The sequence below is a fragment of the Penicillium expansum genome (genome assembly GCF_000769745.1).
Source record: "Penicillium expansum strain MD-8 chromosome Unknown contig8, whole genome shotgun sequence".
NCBI classification, from domain to species: Eukaryota; Fungi; Ascomycota; class Eurotiomycetes; order Eurotiales; family Aspergillaceae; genus Penicillium; species Penicillium expansum.
In genome coordinates, this window is record NW_015971309.1 from 543,362 (window position 1) to 562,853 (window position 19,492).

General features: G+C 51.4%; 6 protein-coding genes across 6 annotated transcripts; 4 read left to right on the forward strand and 2 right to left on the reverse strand.

Annotated features, from left to right (window-relative positions):
• Positions 1 to 1,737: 1,737 nt before the first annotated feature.
• On the forward strand, positions 1,738 to 5,906 carry PEX2_004590 (putative RNA binding effector protein Scp160; the record flags this gene model as incomplete). Its single annotated transcript, XM_016737736.1, has 5 exons — positions 1,738 to 2,119; positions 2,181 to 2,428; positions 2,487 to 4,761; positions 4,815 to 5,790; positions 5,840 to 5,906. 5 exons carry the CDS (start codon positions 1,738 to 1,740, stop codon positions 5,904 to 5,906), a joined length of 3,948 nt encoding a protein of 1,315 aa, XP_016598792.1.
• Positions 5,907 to 6,921: 1,015 nt separating this feature from the next.
• PEX2_004600 (cytochrome b5-like heme/steroid binding domain-containing protein) lies at positions 6,922 to 7,716 on the reverse strand (the record flags this gene model as incomplete). The annotated part of the gene is made up of 3 exons (XM_016737737.1): positions 6,922 to 7,089; positions 7,242 to 7,371; positions 7,598 to 7,716. The coding sequence occupies 3 exons, from the start codon at positions 7,714 to 7,716 to the stop codon at positions 6,922 to 6,924; spliced, it is 417 nt and encodes a 138-aa protein (XP_016598793.1).
• Positions 7,717 to 8,620: 904 nt separating this feature from the next.
• PEX2_004610 (putative ubiquitin C-terminal hydrolase) lies at positions 8,621 to 11,947 on the reverse strand (the record flags this gene model as incomplete). The annotated part of the gene is made up of 2 exons (XM_016737738.1): positions 8,621 to 11,659; positions 11,717 to 11,947. 2 exons carry the CDS (start codon positions 11,945 to 11,947, stop codon positions 8,621 to 8,623), a joined length of 3,270 nt encoding a protein of 1,089 aa, XP_016598794.1.
• A 397-nt stretch (positions 11,948 to 12,344) lies between these two features.
• vps27 (ESCRT-0 subunit protein VPS27) lies at positions 12,345 to 14,737 on the forward strand (the record flags this gene model as incomplete). Its single annotated transcript, XM_016737739.1, has 5 exons — positions 12,345 to 12,412; positions 12,512 to 12,662; positions 12,709 to 12,990; positions 13,050 to 13,824; positions 13,881 to 14,737. The coding sequence occupies 5 exons, from the start codon at positions 12,345 to 12,347 to the stop codon at positions 14,735 to 14,737; spliced, it is 2,133 nt and encodes a 710-aa protein (XP_016598795.1).
• Positions 14,738 to 15,383: 646 nt separating this feature from the next.
• Positions 15,384 to 17,273, forward strand: PEX2_004630 (uncharacterized protein; the record flags this gene model as incomplete). Its single annotated transcript, XM_016737740.1, has 1 exon — positions 15,384 to 17,273. One exon carries the CDS (start codon positions 15,384 to 15,386, stop codon positions 17,271 to 17,273), a length of 1,890 nt encoding a protein of 629 aa, XP_016598796.1.
• A 456-nt stretch (positions 17,274 to 17,729) lies between these two features.
• On the forward strand, positions 17,730 to 19,479 carry PEX2_004640 (cytochrome P450; the record flags this gene model as incomplete). The annotated part of the gene is made up of 4 exons (XM_016737741.1): positions 17,730 to 17,945; positions 18,014 to 18,211; positions 18,281 to 19,360; positions 19,423 to 19,479. The coding sequence occupies 4 exons, from the start codon at positions 17,730 to 17,732 to the stop codon at positions 19,477 to 19,479; spliced, it is 1,551 nt and encodes a 516-aa protein (XP_016598797.1).
• Positions 19,480 to 19,492: the final 13 nt, after the last annotated feature.

Below are 19,492 nucleotides of genomic sequence, written 5' to 3' on the forward strand. Positions count from 1 at the left end.
TTTTGGAGGTATTGCACTCGTTTATACGATACCCGTGCCGTCTTGATCTCTGTCATGATGCGCTTCTTTTTGTGTCTGGGAACTCTTAATTATCTAATATAACCATGATATAATTATTTGGGTCAATCTACTCCTCGAATATCTGCAGGATTTCTGCTTTTAAAGCCATGTATAGTCATCGGGTAATGCATATCTTTGGCATTCAAGATCCTATGCACCCGGGTCGCATCATGAACATCTTCCAGTTCACATACCCCACCTTCAATATTCAGAGTGCTGATTACAAGATAGTAGCAAGCCTGTTTCCATGTCAGGGCATTTTCCCCGATCATCTTGGCACCCGTAACGACAAAGTATGTTACCACCATGCCCACAATCCAGCCAGCGAGATCACGTAGGAATGCGGCCAGGCCCGCATACATAGCCAACCTTCAAGAAGGATCGTCACAGGCATCTAGATTGTAACTAGTGAGATGTCCATTTTTGGATATTTGCAAAGACTGAGACTGACATCTATATAGGACCCATAGATCCATAAATTTTTCACCCAGTGCTAGAACCCTTCAAATCGAACTATATAACTACTATCAATGTCAACATAGAGTGACACACTGAATAAAAATAGGGAAAAGAGCCACTCCAACCCCAGACTCGAAATGTTTTCGGACCGGTTGGATCCGATATAGTCAAGATGTTGCCACGGTGGACATAGCCTGGGGATATATGATATCCCAAGAAGAAAGGCAACGTTGCTAGCACCGTCCTCCAATTCAAATGAATATACATAAGATTAAAGGGCGATATATCACATAACCCATCAGAAATCTAAGCTAAGTTTTGATAGGAGATATATTGTTGGTAAATTATTTAGTCCACTTGAATGTCATTGAATGTCATCAAAATATATTAAGATGTAGCCACAGTGACGTGCATCATCAATTGGCCACTTGCCGCACTGTGGCCACGTGTGGAATCTAATCCTGGTATATAAAATAGTATAAAAGTATAAGTTATAAAAAAGCAATGACAATTTATTGAGATTGGACCATGATTGGAATTGCATTGCAACACGTATGCGAATGAGAGCGAAGAACAGCTATTATAGCTATTACAGCTATTACAGCTATTGATATTGCTCAAATTCACCTGGACAAGTTTAAGGTAAATTACTATCAATTGCTTTCAATTCTAAAAGAAAAAGAAGAGTTCAAAGTGACGAAAAAAGGGCTAAAGTGTAGTCACGGACTCGGAGAAAAACCCCCCGGAGACTCGAGCTGGCCTTTTCTGTACTTTCTGGATTATCCGGGGTTCTCGACCTTTCTCTCTCACCTCTCACCTCTCACCTCTCTTCTTCTCTCCCACCTCCCCTTTCCTCACTTTCTTTTCAGGTGGCTCCTCTCTTTGAGCCCCTGTATCCTTCATTTTTAATTATCGGCGCTTTGTCAGTCCGAATTGCTATTGCATTTTATTGAATTGCATCCGCATTCTCCTGAAAGAAAAAGCTATATATCCCACTCAATTACAAAAGAGGAAGGATATACTTTCACCTGTGAGTTATTTCCAAGTCCCGGTCATGCCATTGATTGCACTCGAGGTTTACGGTGATCTGTCCTGATCTACCTTGATCTGTTGTGATTGCATACTGACCCAGGCCCGTGATTGCAGGATCTTGTGCATAGCCCATTTACCAATCTTGTCTCCAACCCCGATTTACCTTTTCAATCTCCATTTCTCGTAATGGCTTCTGAACCAACAACCACTGCCAACGGCGGATCCCTCGCTGCCATGTTGGAACAACAGCACGCCCGCGACGAGGTGCACAAGCCCACTGTGGAGGAAACCGTGGACGAGGAGGACCTCAAACACCCCCCTCCCACTTCGCTGCAGCCCGAACAGCCCCTCCTCGTCGACTCTAACACCCCCGAGCCTACTGTTTCTCCGGCGTCTGTCCCTAAGCCCGCCACTAAAAAGGCCCCGACATTCGATGTTCAATCCGAAGAATTGTTCCCAGCTTTGGGCAGCGGTCCGAAGCCCGCTGCCCCCGCGGCCGCTACATGGGGTGCGAAGAAGCCTTCCGCGGCCACTACTGTCGCAAATGGCTTGCCCGCGAAGTCAATGGGTATGTGGATTATTTTGTGGCTCCCTCGAATCGGACATATCTTTTTTTAACACAGGAACAGAGATCCCCCGTATCATGGCACTCCCCGGAAAGCACATGGAGCAGCTCCGCCTAGCACCCTCCCAGATGCAACCCCGTGGACAGATGAAGAAGCCTCTTCGTGATATTCTCCGGGATATCTCCCGGAGATCAAAGGCCAATGTTGATATGCGCGGTGGCCCTGGTGGCTCAATCATTTTCGAAGGAAAGGGCTCCGTAGATGCGGTGCGCCAGGCTCTCCGCGAGGTGGCTCAGCAGGTTGGATCTAAGGTATATCGATCGAACGTGCGCAAAAGGAGTATCCAGGCTAACCAATTTGTTTTAATAGCAATCCGTCCGTGTTCCCATTCCCACATCTGCGCGCGCTCACATCATTGGCCGCCAAGGTACCGTTGTGCAGGATATCCAGACCCGCACCGGTGCCCGTGTTCAGGTCCCCCGTGCCGACGGCAACGCCGCCGGTGCCGACGACGATGACGATGATACCATTGATATTTTGATTGAGGGAGATGCCGTGGCCGCGGAGATGGCCCGGCGCGAAATCGAGGCGATTGTCAAGGAGCGCGGTTCAAACATGAGCTTCCGATTGAAGACCGTTCCTCCTGAGTTCTTCCCCTTCATTGCAGGTGCACATGACGCCAACGTGCGGGCCATTGAAGAGCGCACAAAAGCACAGATCAATGTGCCGCGCTATGATACTTGGTCGAGCCAGCCCCCTCCCCAGGAGGCCAACCCTGGCCAGGTCCAGTTCGTGGCTGTGCCTGATAAGCACATTTTGATTTCCGGAGAACGGGCTGCCGCACAGGAGGCTCGGGCTGAGATTGAGCGCTTGGCTGCGCAATTGCAACAGCAGCTTACTCTGCGCCAGCTGGCCATCAACCGTGGCCAGCACCAGTTCATTCTCGGCAATGAGGCCGACGCTCTGCACCAGTTCGTTGCCCAGACCGGATGTGCCATTGTCCTGCCCCCTGCCTCCGACGAGAGCGAGTTCCTCACCATCACTGGTCCCCTCGACCAGATCGAGGCTGGCATTGAACACGCTATGGATCTTGCGACAAGCATGCAGATGGCTAGCATTGATCTGTCCCGCCAGCACCCCAATGCTCCCGCCGGTCCCCATGCCCACGCAAGCGCTCTTTCGCAGTACCTCCGTCGCCGCCAGGTCATTAAGGAACTCGAATCGACCTATGATGCACACATTGCACTTCCTCCTAGCGTTGGTGGACCCATCACTTGGGAGGTGTACTCCCGTGACGGCAAGAACACCATTCGTGCCCGTTCCGATATCATGAACCTAGTCCAGGCTCTCCCACCTTCTAGACTCCGCCACATCTCTGTAGACCCGTACTTCCACCAGTACCTCCGCGACCGAAGCGCAGGCACCCTCCAGAGTGACTATGGCGTCCACCTGATGGTGCCGGATGACATCAACTCCCCCGAAGTTGTTCTTGTTTATGAGGGCCCCTCCGCAACTGCCTCCCGCTTCGAGGTCCCCAGACAGCGCCCCTCTCCTGCAGATGTTGCAGCCTTCGAGAAGGGTCTGCAAGAGGCCCAGGAATTCCTTCTGGGTGCTCTCGGAGACCAGCTTGACATTGTTGCCAAGACGGTTTCCGTCCCTGCCAAATACCAGGAGAAGGCGCGTAAATTCATCACCCGCGAGCAAGAGGCCAAGGGCGAGGACAGCATCCCTGTGCGTGCCATTGTCGGTGATGCTAAGGGTTCTCAATGTGAGGTTTCCCTTCGTGGTCCCTCGGCACTGGTGGCTGAGCTTATCGCCAAGGTGGAGGCTTTCGTCGTGGAACAGGAGAAGGACGATCTGGAGCGTGGATACACCACTAGCTTTGACTTCCCCCAGAAGTACGCAAACTTCCTGATTGGCAAGCGTGGTGAAAACATCAACAAGCTCCGCGAGGAGTTCGATGTTGATATCAAGGTGGAGAACGGGAAGGTCGAGGTCAAGGGACCCAAGGCCAAGGCGGATGCTACCCGCATGCGCATCATCAATATGGGCAAGAAGCTGGAAGATGAGACCACTCACATTCTCAAGGTTCCCGCCCAATACCACCGTGAGTTGATCGGCCAGCGCGGAAACCAGGTCAACCGTCTTCAGGATCGGTACTCCGTCCGTGTCCAGTTCCCCCGCGCAACCGTTGCCAGTGATGACTCCACGGAAACCGGCAGCGATGCTGGTGGTGCTCGTCCTCAGCGTACTCAGCAGGCTCCTGATGAAGTCCTTGTCAAGGGCCCCAGCAAGGGCGCTGACTCGGCTCGTGATGAGATCCTCAGCTTGTTGCAATATGTCATTGAGCACGGTCATTCTGCCGCCATCTCTGTTGCCCAGAGCCAGGTCGCATCCTTGATCGGCCAGCGTGGCCGCGAGATGGATAAGCTTCGCGCTGATACTGGTGCCCAGATTGATGTTCCTAGTGCCAACGATGCGCCGGATGCGTCCGGCCGTGTGGAGATTCGTGTCAAGGGTACTAAGCAACAAGTTGCCGAGGCCAAGAAGATCTTGCAGCAGCGGGCTAGCGAATTCGATGCGACTGTGGTCAAGACCATTGAAGTTGAGAAGAAGTACCACAAGGCTTTGATCGGTGGAGGCGGTATGTTTTCATGCAACCTGATATGTTTATTTGCAATTACTGACTCAATATAGGTGCCAACATCCGCAAGATTGTCACCGAGGCTGGCGGCCCCACTGACGGCAGTGCCGCCAGAATGGTCCGTTTCCCCCGCCCTGAAAGCACCGAGTCGACCATCCGCCTCGAGGGCAACGGCAAGATCGTGGAGAGCATCATCGCCGCGATCGAGGAGTTTGTCAAGGAGCGCCAGGACCAGGTCACGGAGATCCTCGACGTTCCCACCGCCCAGCACCGCATGCTCATCGGCCGTGGAGGTGACACCCGCCGTGGAATCGAGTCCAAGTTCAATGTCACCCTTGATATCCCCAAGCAGGGCTCAGGTCGTACCGACGTGAAGCTCAAGGGACCCACCAGCGCCGTTGAAAGCGCCAAGGAGCACCTCAAGTCCATGCTGAAGGAGCAGCACGCGGAGACCATCGAGGTCCCCAGCCACCTGCACCACGTCCTCGCCGACAATGGCCACATCTTCCGCCGCCTGCGCAACGACCACCAGGTCACCGTCGATCACGCTGGCCAGCCCGTGCCTGTTCCCGCCCCCTCTGCCGCCGAGGATACCCGCACCACTGCTGAAGGCACTGACATGCCCCTGATCATTGATGACCCCAGCGTAACCGCCGATGCTCACTCCTGGACCATCGTCGACAACAACACCTCCGAAATCGCCTCTACCCCCTTCCCCTGGGTTCTCAGCGGTACCCCGGAGAACGTGACCAAGGCCCGTGCCGTCATCGAGAAGGCTCTCGCCTCCGCAACCCAGCAGTCTACTACGGGCTACCTGATCCTGCCGGATCCCAAGACCTACCGCTTCGTCGTCGGCCAGGGCGGCAGCCAGATCAACGCCATCCGCAAGAAGACCGGTTGTCGTATCAATGTGCCCAAGGACCAGGCTCGCGGTGAAGCGATTGAGATCCGGGGTAGCTCCAGCGGCCTGGAAGAGGCCAAGGAGATGATCCTGGAGGCCGTGCAGAATGGACTTCACGGCGCTGCGCGGTGAGTGCTTATGGTTTGTTATTGCGACAGTGGGTTTGATCTGATACAGAGAAACCGACTCTTACACCACCCTTCTCTGCTTTAAATTCGAGCGAGCGGGAACAGTATCATTTTAGTTCTTTTTCTTTTGGCTTTTTCTACTTCAATTCTTGTTTTCATCTTTTTTTTTTGGTATCTACTTCATGAATATTGGGTTTTAAAAGAATTTCTTTTTGATCTTGCTTTCGCATTTATTGCTTTTGGCCTTTTCCATCCTATTATGTCTTTTTTTCTTGTAGCTACTTCCCCAGATCTGATTCGGATTGTCTACGAGGAATTGATGGACCTCGATTCTTTTGTAGATGAGACAGAGTGTTGACTGCCCAGGTGGCTTTCCAATCTAAGTAATTTGGCTCTATCATGAATGAATTGGAACTCCATTTTATCTATGTTGTAGGTGACATGCCACCTATCTATGTTGCATGTAATCTAGCCGAGATACTATGGTATAAATTGCAACATATGTAGATTGCCGACTAGAAGAGGAATAGGATCGAACGCTATCGAACAGCCAACAACCTTGGAAGCTCGGACTCAATCTCCTCTTATCTCCCCTCATCTTTAGGCTATTAGTAATTACTTTTCGTAAGAGAGAATTGGAGATATTGCAGATATATTGGAGAGACGGAGAGATGGGGAGATGTCGGGAATGGGGATTTCCGATCCTAAAGGAGTAAAGGACTCCGCCGGGAGTGATCTGCGTCAATTGCCGTATTGAGCCCAGGCCCCGGAGTACGGAGTACGGAGTGGGTTGATTATCCGCATCTTCAGAATTCAGAGGTTTCTCGGTCTAACAGATCAAATCATGTTGATAGTCATTTTCGGAAAAAAAAAGATTAATCCAATAAGGTATGTCGAAAATACATATGAATAGATAAAAAAGGTAATATAAAAAAAAAGAGCTGGATACTCATAAGGCCCGAAACTCGAAAAAAAAACGCTCTCTTTGCTCTTTTAGCCATAGCGACTCCCATGCGTATGGGAAACACAGGTCTTTAAAATCTCAGATCTGCATTCTGACCATACAACTCGCCAATCCTTTCACAGTGAATCATCTAATTGCAAAACAAAATAACCCGGCAGCCGACTAGTTTACTGCTGCTGAGCCTGCTGAGCCTGGAGGTAGTTGTATGCGCCGTATGCGATAGCGCCGCCGACGAGGATGACAGCGTAGAGGCCGACGCCGAAGCCGGAGGCGGAGGAAGAAGACAAGGAGTCTGTGCTGGTGGTTGGCTTGGCCTTGGGGACGGGGTCGCCGGGCTATTTTTCAATGGTGTCAGTATTGGTGCATGTGATTGTATGGGGTTTGGGGAGGGCCGAGGGTAGAAGGAGGGGGAGGGAACACATGAGTGTGAGAGAGAAAGGTGGATTGTAGTAAGGATGGTGGGATGCTTTTGGGGTGGGTTGCGTACCATGCGCTTCACGTCGCCGACGAACATGCCGTCGTCGAGGAGGGCGCGCGCTTCATCGCTGTGGCCGACGTCGTCGAAGGCTTCGGTGCAGTCTTGGCCGGCGAGATCGAGGAGGACTTCCTCACCACCACTGTTGGATTTGTTAGCTGGCTGATTCTGGGATTGGATCTGGGGTTGGTGAAGCAATGCGAGAGGGAAGATAGTAGGCTGAGGTGGCCTTTTTTTTTCTTCTTGTTTTTCTTTTCGCTTTTGCTTTTTTTTCCCTTCTGTTCGCCTCTCGCTCTCGCTTGTTCTTTTGGCCTCGGGTATTGGGACGCTAGACTCGGTGGCAATGGGTAGATATGGAAAGAACGTACGGGTGCTCATTGGCGAATGTGGTGCAGTCGTAGACCTTGTCGTTAATGATAAGGTAGAGATCCTTCTTGGTGCTGTGCTCGGAGACCTCCTGGAGGGTGAGTTGCTTGACTTCAGACATGGTGAATTGAGGTATCTGAATAATATTGCCGATGTCAGTTGGGGTTCTGTAAAGACCAAGTAAAAGGAGGGGATATGTTGAGTGGAGTTGGCGATAGGAGAAAACAGTTCCGAGAAATGTTGGGAGATAGGAAGACAATGAGACAACTTACGGGGTATTTCGGGGAAATAATAAGTCCAGAAAGGCAGGTAGAGTATAGCACAAAAGAGGAAAAGAGGAAAAGAGGAAAAGACAAAAAGAGAAGAAGAGTAGATGTCCAAAAAGAACAGAAAAAGAAACCCCCAAGATGTCGCTGGTACGTGCGGCTGGGCGGTCTCGTCGTGTGGGTCCCAGGTACTGGGGACTTTGATGCCGTGAATGACACCCGGCTTATAAGAGAGGGGAAAATACAGGGGATTTCTTATTGGATCGTTAATACATTCTATTACATTCTATCTTACTTGGTCATTGTGCTTAGTCTAATTGATTCTATGTATACCGTATGTACGCCGTACTCTATGTTGTGCTAGATAGCATAGGGGTCCTGACGAATCAGGGGCTGCTTATTAGAGTATGAAGAAGAGGGGAGATCTGGCCTTGGAGTTTGCGGCGTATATTACTCTTTAAAGTATTGAAGATGTTTGGATTTTATGATATAGTATAGTGTTATAGTATAGTGTCATAGTGTAGTACATAAGAATATACAACTGCCTGGCCACCCTGCCCTGGTTAACCGTAACCTCGGGGGGATCAATTCTCGGGTAGCACCGTCGGTATCCGCTTTCCGCTGGAGTTAGGAATATGTACATCAAGTACGGAGGACGGAGTTAGTAAGTACTAAAATACTATTTGCGTAATAATATACACCCAAAAAAAAACCCTCTATCCAATCGTGATCATGACAATGTGCTAGAAATCAAAACGCTCATTTCGCTGGAACTCGCTCATAAAACACAATGTAGGCTTGCTCGTTCTGTAACCGCTCCCGCGGTCGAAGCTCCCGCGGATTGAAGTCAGTGGCCCGATCGTCATCGAATTTCCGCCAGCACTGCCGCTCCGCATCGCGGACTAGTGAGATGTAGTGTCCGCTGCCCATTGAAGACCCGAGATGCCGCAAGACCGCAAAGGCATCGTAAGTGAATGGCGGGACCGTGGCGCCGGTGGTGGGCGGCATACCGGGCTCCGGAGGGGGAGGGTGAGGGTGAGAAATCACAAAATCGTCCATCCGTAGACCGTGAAGCGGGAATTCGATGGGGGTGTGGATCTTCCGTGCACTTTGGGTCTTGGATGCAGAAAAACGCTTGAAGTGGACAACGAGAATTTGGGGCGCTCGTGTGATGATGATCTGTTTGGTTGCCATTCGCTTGCATTTACAGTGTGGGCACTTCCAAACCTCGTCGCCGCTCAGCATCTCCTCCTTACAGTAGCTACGGAGACACTGATAGATATCACCGGCACCGGTAGGTGGGATTTCGACGCTGATACTGTAGAAGGCCTCGTAGGTAGTGGACGTTTGTCGGCAGGTCGTGCAGCGCAGTCGACTGGCATGTTGTCCGGCGAATAGTGACGAGATGAAAGACTCCTCTCGGTGGCAGTATCGATCCCATTCAATTTGGGAAACTTTGGTCATTGGCATTCGCTCTCGTTGCATCTCCTCCGAAAAGGTCAACGGTCGAAGCGGTGTTCGCTGCCAGTTGATATTGAGATCCTCGTGGAGGCAATCTACCACAAAATCGAAGAATTCTTTGGCATCTTGCTGCCGGTCGATGCCCCATTCACGATTCAAGCGTCCACAAAAGTTCCGGAACGAGGTTGGCATGATGACCTCGACATCGTTCTTCCACAGCGACCGGGTCAGGTTCGCATAAAGTCCCGGCATAACGCCCTGAGACCCCTTCCAATTCTTTTGTACATAATAGCGAAATCGGTTGTCGATGAAGAATCTACTCAGTGGAATTGTTGCGCTGAGGCATTGGATCGTAGAATTCATGTAGCACGTCACACCGAAATTGGTCAATCCAGTCCGCGGAATTTTGAGGCGATCTAGGCGGGAGCTTGGAGCGTACAAGGCGGTTCGGTTCGCCGAATTCTGTCGGTGCAAATGGGGTTGGATTTGCCGTCCATCGGAGACGCCGCTATAGCTTCGACGAGGCACAGCAGGGGGTGGTCGAGAGGGGGCCACTGACATGTGCGCAGCATAATTTGGAGCAGCGGTAGAAGGGGGAGAGGGATCCGCGTGCATCATGGACTGTTGAACATCGTGCGGTTCAGGGAACCGACGCAAGAAAGCCTCATATGTGTGGACAAATGGACTTGAAGGCTCTGGTCCGGTCTCCTCGGGTTCTTCCGTCAGCGAGTCTTCCTCGGCATACGTGCTCGTGTCGATCTCCTCGACTTTAGATTTCTCCATCCACTCGGACAACTCCTTCGAATTCAAAGGGGTAAATTCGCGCAGTCGTCTCTTCCGAATTTCAAGGCTTGAATTCGCACTAGCCATGGTAGGCACTCTCCCGAGGGGCCGACCAGGTCTAAGCACCGGCTTTCTGGCCTGCAGAGAACTCATGGCGGCAGCAGTTGAGGAGGTCGCAAGGGATTGTGGCCCTAAAAGATCGATCCAGGCGTCCAATCCACCGAGCAGCAGAGCCGGAGGCCGGCCGGCCTTCAACGGTTTGTATGCATTGAACTCGTAAAGAGTATCATGGAGAGCTCTCAGATGGGGTGCTGATGTCCCCACCGGTGAGCCAGCGAGATAGCTGACGGAATCGGCACTTTGATCATAGTAAACCACAAGGTCGTACTCGTTCCGTTTCTCAAATAAGGCCTGCTCATGCTCCGGCGAAACAACAAGTCGCTCCTCTAGTTCTTCCGCTGACACATTCTCTTTCAGAACCACAGGTTCTATACATATGATCGATTTTGCATATACGTGACCATTATCATACTGGTCTCGGGCCCGAACGTCAATCAGCAGTACATTAAATTTCCGCAGATCTTCAAGGAGGCTCTGTGCAGTTATAGTTGTACTGTACGGCAAATCGGGTGAGTTGCTTCGCGTCTCTCGTGCCGAATTCAAGCCATTAGGCGTCATAGCTCTATATGGATTCTCATCGAAGCCTCCCCGGGTTGGACTGACACGTGGTGAGTTGCTGAATTGTGAGTATCTTGGATTGCTTGAGTGTATGCTCTCCGTTGACCTTCTTGGTGGATTGGATGTGGGCTTTGATGGTACCGTGAAAACGGGGCTATAGGCCGGGTCCGGAGCACGCGGTAACGAGGTGTTAAGCGGAAGCTTCGGTGGAATGGTCGGCACATTAGATGAAGATCCCATGCCGCGAGGTCCCAATGGTCGTCTTGGCGGTGGGGAGCTGTATGTCCCAAGGGGTACGTTCGATGGATGAAGTGGGCTCTGCCCTGCAGATCCTACAATTGGGCTTCCCGATCCAGCAGTACTTGCTCCCAACCCATGTTGATTGGAAGGCGGAGATGCCTTGAGTTTCGCAAAACGTTGCGCAAGCATGTCATCTGGAGGACTGGAATATCTCTGCGGATGTGCCTCTGTCTCGGGCGTTCTTTGATACTCAGTCGGACTTGGCATTCTAGCTAAGTTTGCTCCAGAGTCTCGATTCTCACGGCCCCGTGGCGTGACAGAAATTTGTTCTGGAGACCTGGATGTAAAGACACCGGTTGGCTGCATACCACTGACCAAATTATCTTCGATGATGTCCCGCTTGATCGCATCCATAGTGCCTTGTTTGGATCGCACCGCCCTCACTAGATCGGCGAATTCCTTGTACCAATCAGGGCGTTGGCTGACGATTCGATAGTCTGGATGATGGGGAATGAGATTGATAGTGATTTCAGAGGCCCGAAGGTACTGGATGTAGGCTTTATCGTTATAGTCGTCATCTGCGAGGTTCTTCGCTCTTTCGATTGCATCGACAGCCGTTGGCAAGAGAATACTAAGCTATGATCTTGTTTAGAGAAAATGATTCATACAATTTGCAGTAAGTGTCGCACATACCGGTGTAGTATCGTTAACATTTAACGCAGCAGCCTGGTCTTGCAGGTCTTTGATATTGGGAAACCGAGGTCGCCGCGGTGGGATGAGAGGGGCCTTGCCCTTGGGATATGAATCCGGCCTGTTGATTTGTCCGCTGGTAGTCATGTTTTCCCCCACCGAGTAAGGACGTCGGCTGGCCTTCCACGGTGGTATCTTTGGGGGAGATGGCAAAGTCGCCGCATCGGAGGACATGGTAGATCCAGGCAGCGACAAGCGGACTTAGCGCATGGTTATATCCAAGATCAGGAAAACAAAGAACGTAGAGCCAAACCACTGGCGTACCCAATCCGCCCAAGAGTTGATCAAGTTCAAATAACAAACACAAATAACGAAAGACAGACCAAAGTAAAGAGGACAGATCCAGGGACGCAATGCGGGATGCCTCTGGGGTAATCAGATGACAGTACTTCACCGCCCCCAGCCTATGACGCCAGGGGCTTAGTCACTATTGAGGTGCCTGGAAGCTCCTCCTCCAACTTACCAGCCTGATCTTCATATTTGCTGCATTTAAGTGTCTTGGCTTTCTGCAACACTACTGCGATCTGTGTACCTTCAATATTACGTGCGCATCGGGTGTTTCGACTTCACCATGGCAGGCTGGTTCTCTTCAACCTCGCCGCTCGATGAGCAAATCGAGCGGGCGACAGCTTCCTCCCTGTGAGTTTTGATTGCCGTATTGTTATCATGCATATATGTACCGGTGTTGCCTACCGGGATTGTCTGAAATAAATGTCCATGTGGCTAACTCACTTCTAGGGAAGACATTGCCCTCAACCTGGAAATATCAGACATGGTTCGATCAAAGAGCGTTCAGCCCAAGGATGGAATGAGGTCTTTGAAACGACGACTCGAGAATAGGAATCCCAATATTCAGCTGGCGACACTGAAGGTGAAACACTACCCCCCGGTTGATGATAGGCTTGGAACAAGCGCTGATAAGCCCGCCCCTCTAGTTAACGGATACATGTGTCAAGAACGGAGGCACACATTTCTTGGCCGAGATCGCGTCTCGGGAATTCATGGATAACCTTGTCTCATTGCTGAAATCCGAAGGCGCTCCCCTTAATGCCGAGGTCCAGGGGAAAATACTGGAACTTATTCAGAACTGGGCTATGGCTGCACAGGGCCGTATGGATTTGATGTATTTGGGAGAGACATATCGCAAATTGCAGAGCGAGGGATACCAGTTTCCACCAAAGACAGAAATGAGTGGCAGTATGCTGGAAAGTAGCGCAGTGAGTGTGCCTCAAGACCTTCGCTCTGAAGCAGAAGCTAATCTGTGAATCTGTCTCAGCCTCCAGAGTGGATCGACTCTGAAGTCTGCATGCGATGCCGGACTGCCTTCAGTTTTATGAATCGCAAACACCACTGCCGTAACTGCGGCAACGTTTTTGACGCTCAGTGTTCAAGCAAGACCATTCCTTTGCCGCATCTTGGAATTCTACAGCCGGTCAGAGTAGACGATGGATGCCATGCCAAATTGACCTCCAAGTCATTTGCGCCACCAGGAATTTCGGATCGATCCGCGTTCAAGAACAACTCCATCAGCAAATCTAACACAATGGAACCTCGTGCTGGTAAAGCGGATACAGGATTTGATGAGGATTTGCGTCGAGCGTTGCAAATGAGTCTCGATGAAGCCGAGGGCAGAGGTCCTTCGGGATTTGTACCGCAGACAGGCAACGCTCCAGAACCCGCCAAACCCGCCCCAGAGCCGGAGCAGCATGTGGACGAGGAAGATGCGGATCTCAAGGCTGCGATTGAAGCATCCCTGCGTGATATGGAACAACATAAGCAGAACCACGCGGCTGCATTGAAGAACGTGCCCACTCCAAGTTCCATCTTGCGCGATTCATCTAGCACGCCCGCTCCATTGCCGAAAAACCCATACGAACTAACCCCGGTTGAAACCGAGAATATTCATCTCTTCTCCACACTGGTGGATCGGCTCCAGCATCAGCCGCCGGGAACAATCCTTAGAGAGCCGCAGATCCAGGAGCTATATGAGAGTATCGGTGCGCTTCGACCAAAGCTGGCTCGAAGCTATGGAGAGACCATGAGTAAGCATGGTGAGTACAGTAGTCTCAACATCTCTATGTATATAACCGCAAGCTAATCATCACAGATACATTATTGGATCTCCATGCCAAGCTCTCTACGGTTGTACGTTACTACGATCGGATGCTGGAAGAGCGCCTGACCCTTGCTTATTCCCAACACAACCTTGGCCATGGAGCTGTGCCTGGGGCGGCGCAATATCCAAATCTTCAGCCATCGTTCCCTGCTCACCCTCCCGACGTCCAGAGTGGAGCCGAGAATTTCTATTATGGAACTCAAATGGACAGCTCTCGCCCACCTGCTTCCATGTATGCACCGCAGCAGGTGAACGGCGATGGGTTCCAAGGTCCACCCAGCGCCTTCCATAACCCCGCCTACCCATCACAACCTCAACACGGAGCCCCCACAAATGAGTCTCACAGTCACGCTTGGGGTGGAAATACCTACCCGACCCTTGGATCACCTTCACCTAGCAACGTCATTCCAAATAACTATACCAATGCCCCGGCGCCAAGTGCCCCAGCTCAATATCACGGAGGACCACACGACCAAGACTCAGTCAAGTCACCTAACACAGAACCCCCATATCAGCCGTCGCCTATTATGCACCAGGAATCTCAGTATCAGGCCAGTGCGCCTCCCGGCGGTCCTCCCGGCCCCGAGCAACACGCATCTGCCGGCTATGTGCAATCGCCAGGCTATTCTGTGCCGCCTACCGCGCCAGCACTCCATCAGCAGGCAACGGGCCCTTCTCAGTCTTACTATTACTCGTCACAGCCCCCGCCTCAACACCCTCCTAACGCTGTGCCATCTGCCTATCCTTCAACCAACGCCGGACAACCGGGGCCGTATGTACAGGAGACTTCGCAACCGCCTTATCAGCAACCAGCACGGCCAGTGGAGGAGAACTTGATTGAACTATAGCGTAATTACATTTCTTTTGGCGTTATCTATGGTTTTATCTTTGTGTTTTTCCCCGCCCAATGATACCTGAAGACTTTTAACAGATTGAGTGTTTGTAGCTTGAAGTGTGAATGAAGAGATCTCAAGTATACACGAAACGACACTGCCTCTACTGCTAATAGCTATCTCCAATATCCTTGAAGGATATTAAGGTGCATTCTCAAAGGTGCATTTTCCTTAATTATTATTGTTACTATGTAGCTTTTTGAGACGCTAAACCATCTACTGGATTGTTCCATTTATAACCTTTTTGGCGCAAAGTCGTCTGCCTTAGGCATTCCACAATATGGTTTACCCGCTCCTTAATCGCCGAAGACAGCAAGATCACCCTCTTTCTTCTTCACTTCTCTAATTCGCCCCCCGGATTTCTCTCCTGTTCTTCTTCTTTTCACATTCCATTTGATTTTTCATTCATTATTAGTGGTGGTTCAAACCGGTGTAACCCGGCTTCCAGCTATTGAGTCTTCATTGCTTTTCGCCTGCATGCTCTCTAATCTGCTGTGAGACCTCTTGATCAAGTTGCCTCGGCCAATCCCCACATTCTATGCTCAGTGAGCACAGCTGATTACCCGCCTGTGGCTCCTCTGGGAGCTTTTCGCTTACCGCCATGCCCACCTCTAACGCCTCGAGTACATCTTCCCCTGTCAAGCGCCCGGGTCTCGGTCGCCGTGCCGTGTCCTCCCATGCAGTCGTCACGCGCAGCGCCATTCCCAATGACCTATCGCTGTCCCACACGCAGAAGGCACTTCTACATCATAAACCTCACCGCGCCCATGTTGTTGGTGCTCACCGCAACCACCACCGCAACACCTCTACCAGCAAAAACTTTAACAAACTCCAACGATTCCAACTAGCTCCCGAGACTGCTGGGCGACAGCATCAGCGGAAGAAGTCGGCCCCCGCAACTCCAATAGCGAGTCCAAAGGAAAGCGGACACGTTCGCTGGGATAACGTTTCAGATGATCGTACAACTGATCCTTCCATGAAGAGAAATTATTCCACTCCTGTGTTGCGCCGGAATCCATCAGCCGTTGGGAAGAAAGCATTGGTGACTGAGCGGCCGCCCCCCGGCACGGTAAAGAAAAAGACGGTCGGCTTTGAGCTGGGGGATGACGAGACTGATGAAGCTGAGTGGGAAGATACCACGCAGTCACCCGAAAGTACGAGGCGCAACTCGGTGGCACCATCCAATCCCAGCGCAGACAATAGCACCGTTCTTGTCGACCACCTTACCTTCGTTAAACGACCATATCCTCAAATGCCTCGAGCGACCAGTCTACCCGAGTCGATCACCACCAAGTTCGTCCGACAGCGCCTTGAACTGGACGAGGACGAGGATGATGATGGGGATGAGGAAGCTGAGCAACATGACTCAGAAGAAGAAGAAGCCGATGGGTCTAGTCAGCACACTGAACAAGGAGACATAGCAACCCGCCTTCTAAGTTCTACGCACTCATCCAAAGCCCCCCCGGCCATGTCCTCTATCTCGGCTATGGTGAAGCCAGAAGCCAATAATCTCAATCCCGCATCGCGTAGCAGCGCATCTCTCAACCTGGCTGCTGGCCAGGAGAACGCTCGGCGCACATTCTCTACAACCAGCATGGCCAGCATGCCGGGCTCTCAGCCCCAAGCTACCTCATCCTCCATGGAAGGTGGAGTGTCGAGGTTCATTTTGAACAACAAGAATAGCACGCAGGCATCTTCTCGCACCGATTCGGACCCAAATACCCCCTCGTCGTTCCTCCCTCACTACCACCCACAAACACCGCCCTCTCCGAATAGTGCAGCAGCCAAATTGACGGCATCTCCTGCACGGCCACGTGGTGCTGACTTGCCTTCTCGCACCCAACAGAAGCTCTGGCTTCAACGTACTGCAACCCTCAATAACTCTCCTCCTGATAACCATGGAGTGACCGCAGCAGTTCCGCCGTCTGCCATTGATCCAACATTTAATGCCGCTAGCCACAGCACGTATGACGCCAGCAGGGGGCTCAACGGCGACGTTCGAGCTGGCGGCGCTGGACACGACAGCGAAACACGTCATATCCGCAAGGCGTACGAGAAAACATCTCTAGAACTGATGGTCGTGCGACGTTTCCAGTCTCCCACCGGCCAGAGCTTCGCTCGTCTTCGTCATATTGCCCGAGCCAACAAAGCAGAGCAAGGATCAGCTCTCGGCAAACCAGTCAAAGCAGTACCTTCGCTGCCCCTTCTGCAGCAAGGTAAACGGCCCAGTCGCCTCAGCTCCAGCCCTGCATCTGAATCCCAATTGCGTAATCCAAATCCTATCACCTCTGAAGATCCAGCGACAAATGATGAACCTATCGATACCGCAAAGACTGGCAAATCCAATGATCCATCTCATCCCATCCTCTCCACTTCAGCCGAAGCTTCGCGTGACCTAAGTGGTGACAATGACGAAGGATTTCAGATTAACGACAGCGCCATGCTGATCCGCCGGATGTGGGAGAGCCGAGAGGTCGCCATCCACGGTTAACTTATGATGTTTACCCCTTTATGTTTATGACTCTTAGCTCTATGGTTCGGCGTTCGCATTCTGGGGTTTTTTTATTATAGCGATCAGGTTGGACATACTATGTGTTATTTTTGTTTTCTTGCACTGCACTTTTGCTGCATCATGTTGATATGAGTAGCCAATGTCACAAACTTACATAGTCATCACAACCCACTGTGCCCACTGTGCCCACTGTGCCCACTATTTTCAGTAGATCCAAAACAAATCGTCTGCCTGAGAGTGGCCCCAGGGGTCATAGGTCATACCTGCTCCGGCTGGTATGACATCCGGGGCAGGTCTGGATGGCCTGACCTGATGATTAATCGCCAATCCCCCCCTCCTGATTTGTCCTACAAAACCCTAACTAGATGGCCTCATACTTCAAACTCCAGACTTCTTCATACTTCAGTTTCCCAGTGGAATATACAGAAAGCTATCATGGATCTCGTGCCATTGGTAACAGGTCAGATCCTGTGCATCGCATACTATACCACTGGACTTTTTCTGGTGTCAATCGTCCTCAATGTGATCAAGCAGCTCGTGTTCTACAACAGAAAAGAACCACCTGTGGTCTTTCATTGGATTCCTTTCATTGGAAGTACAGTCGCCTATGGCATGGACCCGTACCAGTTCTTCTTCGCTTCTCGTGCTAAGGTGTGTATATCTTGCACCCCTTGATGCTTCCAAAGTGAAAGATGACGCCTGCTAACGAACACGTTTAGTACGGTGACATCTTCACCTTCATTCTGCTAGGCAAGAAAACAACCGTTTACCTTGGCGTTGAAGGCAATGAGTTCATTCTCAATGGGAAGTTGAAGGACGTCAATGCCGAAGAAGTCTACGGCAAGCTTACAACACCCGTCTTCGGATCTGATGTAGTCTACGATTGTCCCAATTCTAAACTTATGGAGCAAAAGAAGGTATACCTCCTTCTGATCACTGGTCTCACCTCTCATATCCAAAACTAACACCCAACTTCCCTAAACCAGTTCATCAAATACGGCCTAAGCCAAGAAGCCCTAGAATCCTATGTCCCCCTCATCGCCGACGAAACAAGCGCCTACATAAAATCTTCCCCCGACTTCAAAGGCCAATCCGGAACCATCGATCTCGCCGCCGCCATGGCCGAGATAACCGTCTTCACAGCAGCCCGCACCCTCCAAGGCGAAGAAGTACGCTCCAAACTGACCTCCGAGTTCGCCCAACTCTTCCACGACCTCGACCTGGGCTTCTCCCCAATCAACTTCATGCTCCCCTGGGCACCACTACCGCATAACCGCAAGCGCGATAAAGCACACGGACGCATGCGCGAGATCTATTTAGAAATCATCCAAGCGCGACGGGAAGCCGGCGAAGAAGACAACGTCAACGGCAGGGACAAATCCAAAGGCACAGACATGATCTCGAACCTGATGCGCTGCGTGTACCGCGACGGGAATCCGATCCCAGATAAGGAGATTGCGCATATGATGATAACGTTGCTGATGGCGGGCCAGCACTCGTCGTCCGCAATTAGCTGCTGGATTCTGCTTCGACTCGCGTCGCAGCCCGAGATGACGGAGAAGTTGTATGCTGAACAGATCAATAACTTGGGCGCTGATCTCCCACCGCTGCAGTACAAGGATATGGATAAGCTTCCGCTGCATCGCAATGTGATCAAGGAGACGTTGCGTCTCCACTCTTCTATTCATACGCTTATGCGGAAAGTGAAGAATCCGATGCCGGTGCCTGGGACTGAGTTTGTTGTTCCGCCGTCCCATATCCTGCTTTCTTCGCCTGGTGTAACGGCGAGGGATGAGCGGCATTTCCGTGATCCGTTGCGATGGGATCCGCATCGCTGGGAGAGTCGGGTTGAGGTTGAGGATTCTTCTGATACGGTAGATTATGGGTTTGGGGCTGTCTCTAAGGGAACCCGCAGCCCGTACTTGCCGTTCGGGGCCGGTAGACATCGTTGTATTGGTGAGAAGTTTGCGTATCTTAATTTGGAGGTTATTGTTGCTACGCTTGTGAGGGAGTTCAAGTTTTTCAATCGTGAGGGAATGGAGGGGGTTCCGGACACGGATTACTCGGTATGTCTTCGCAGTTTCTTTTGGCTTGGATTAATGAGGATATGTGGCTGACTTCATTCTAGTCCCTCTTTTCACGTCCTGTGCAGCCGGCGACTGTGCGATGGGAAGTTCGTTCATAGGGCTGGAAACTGG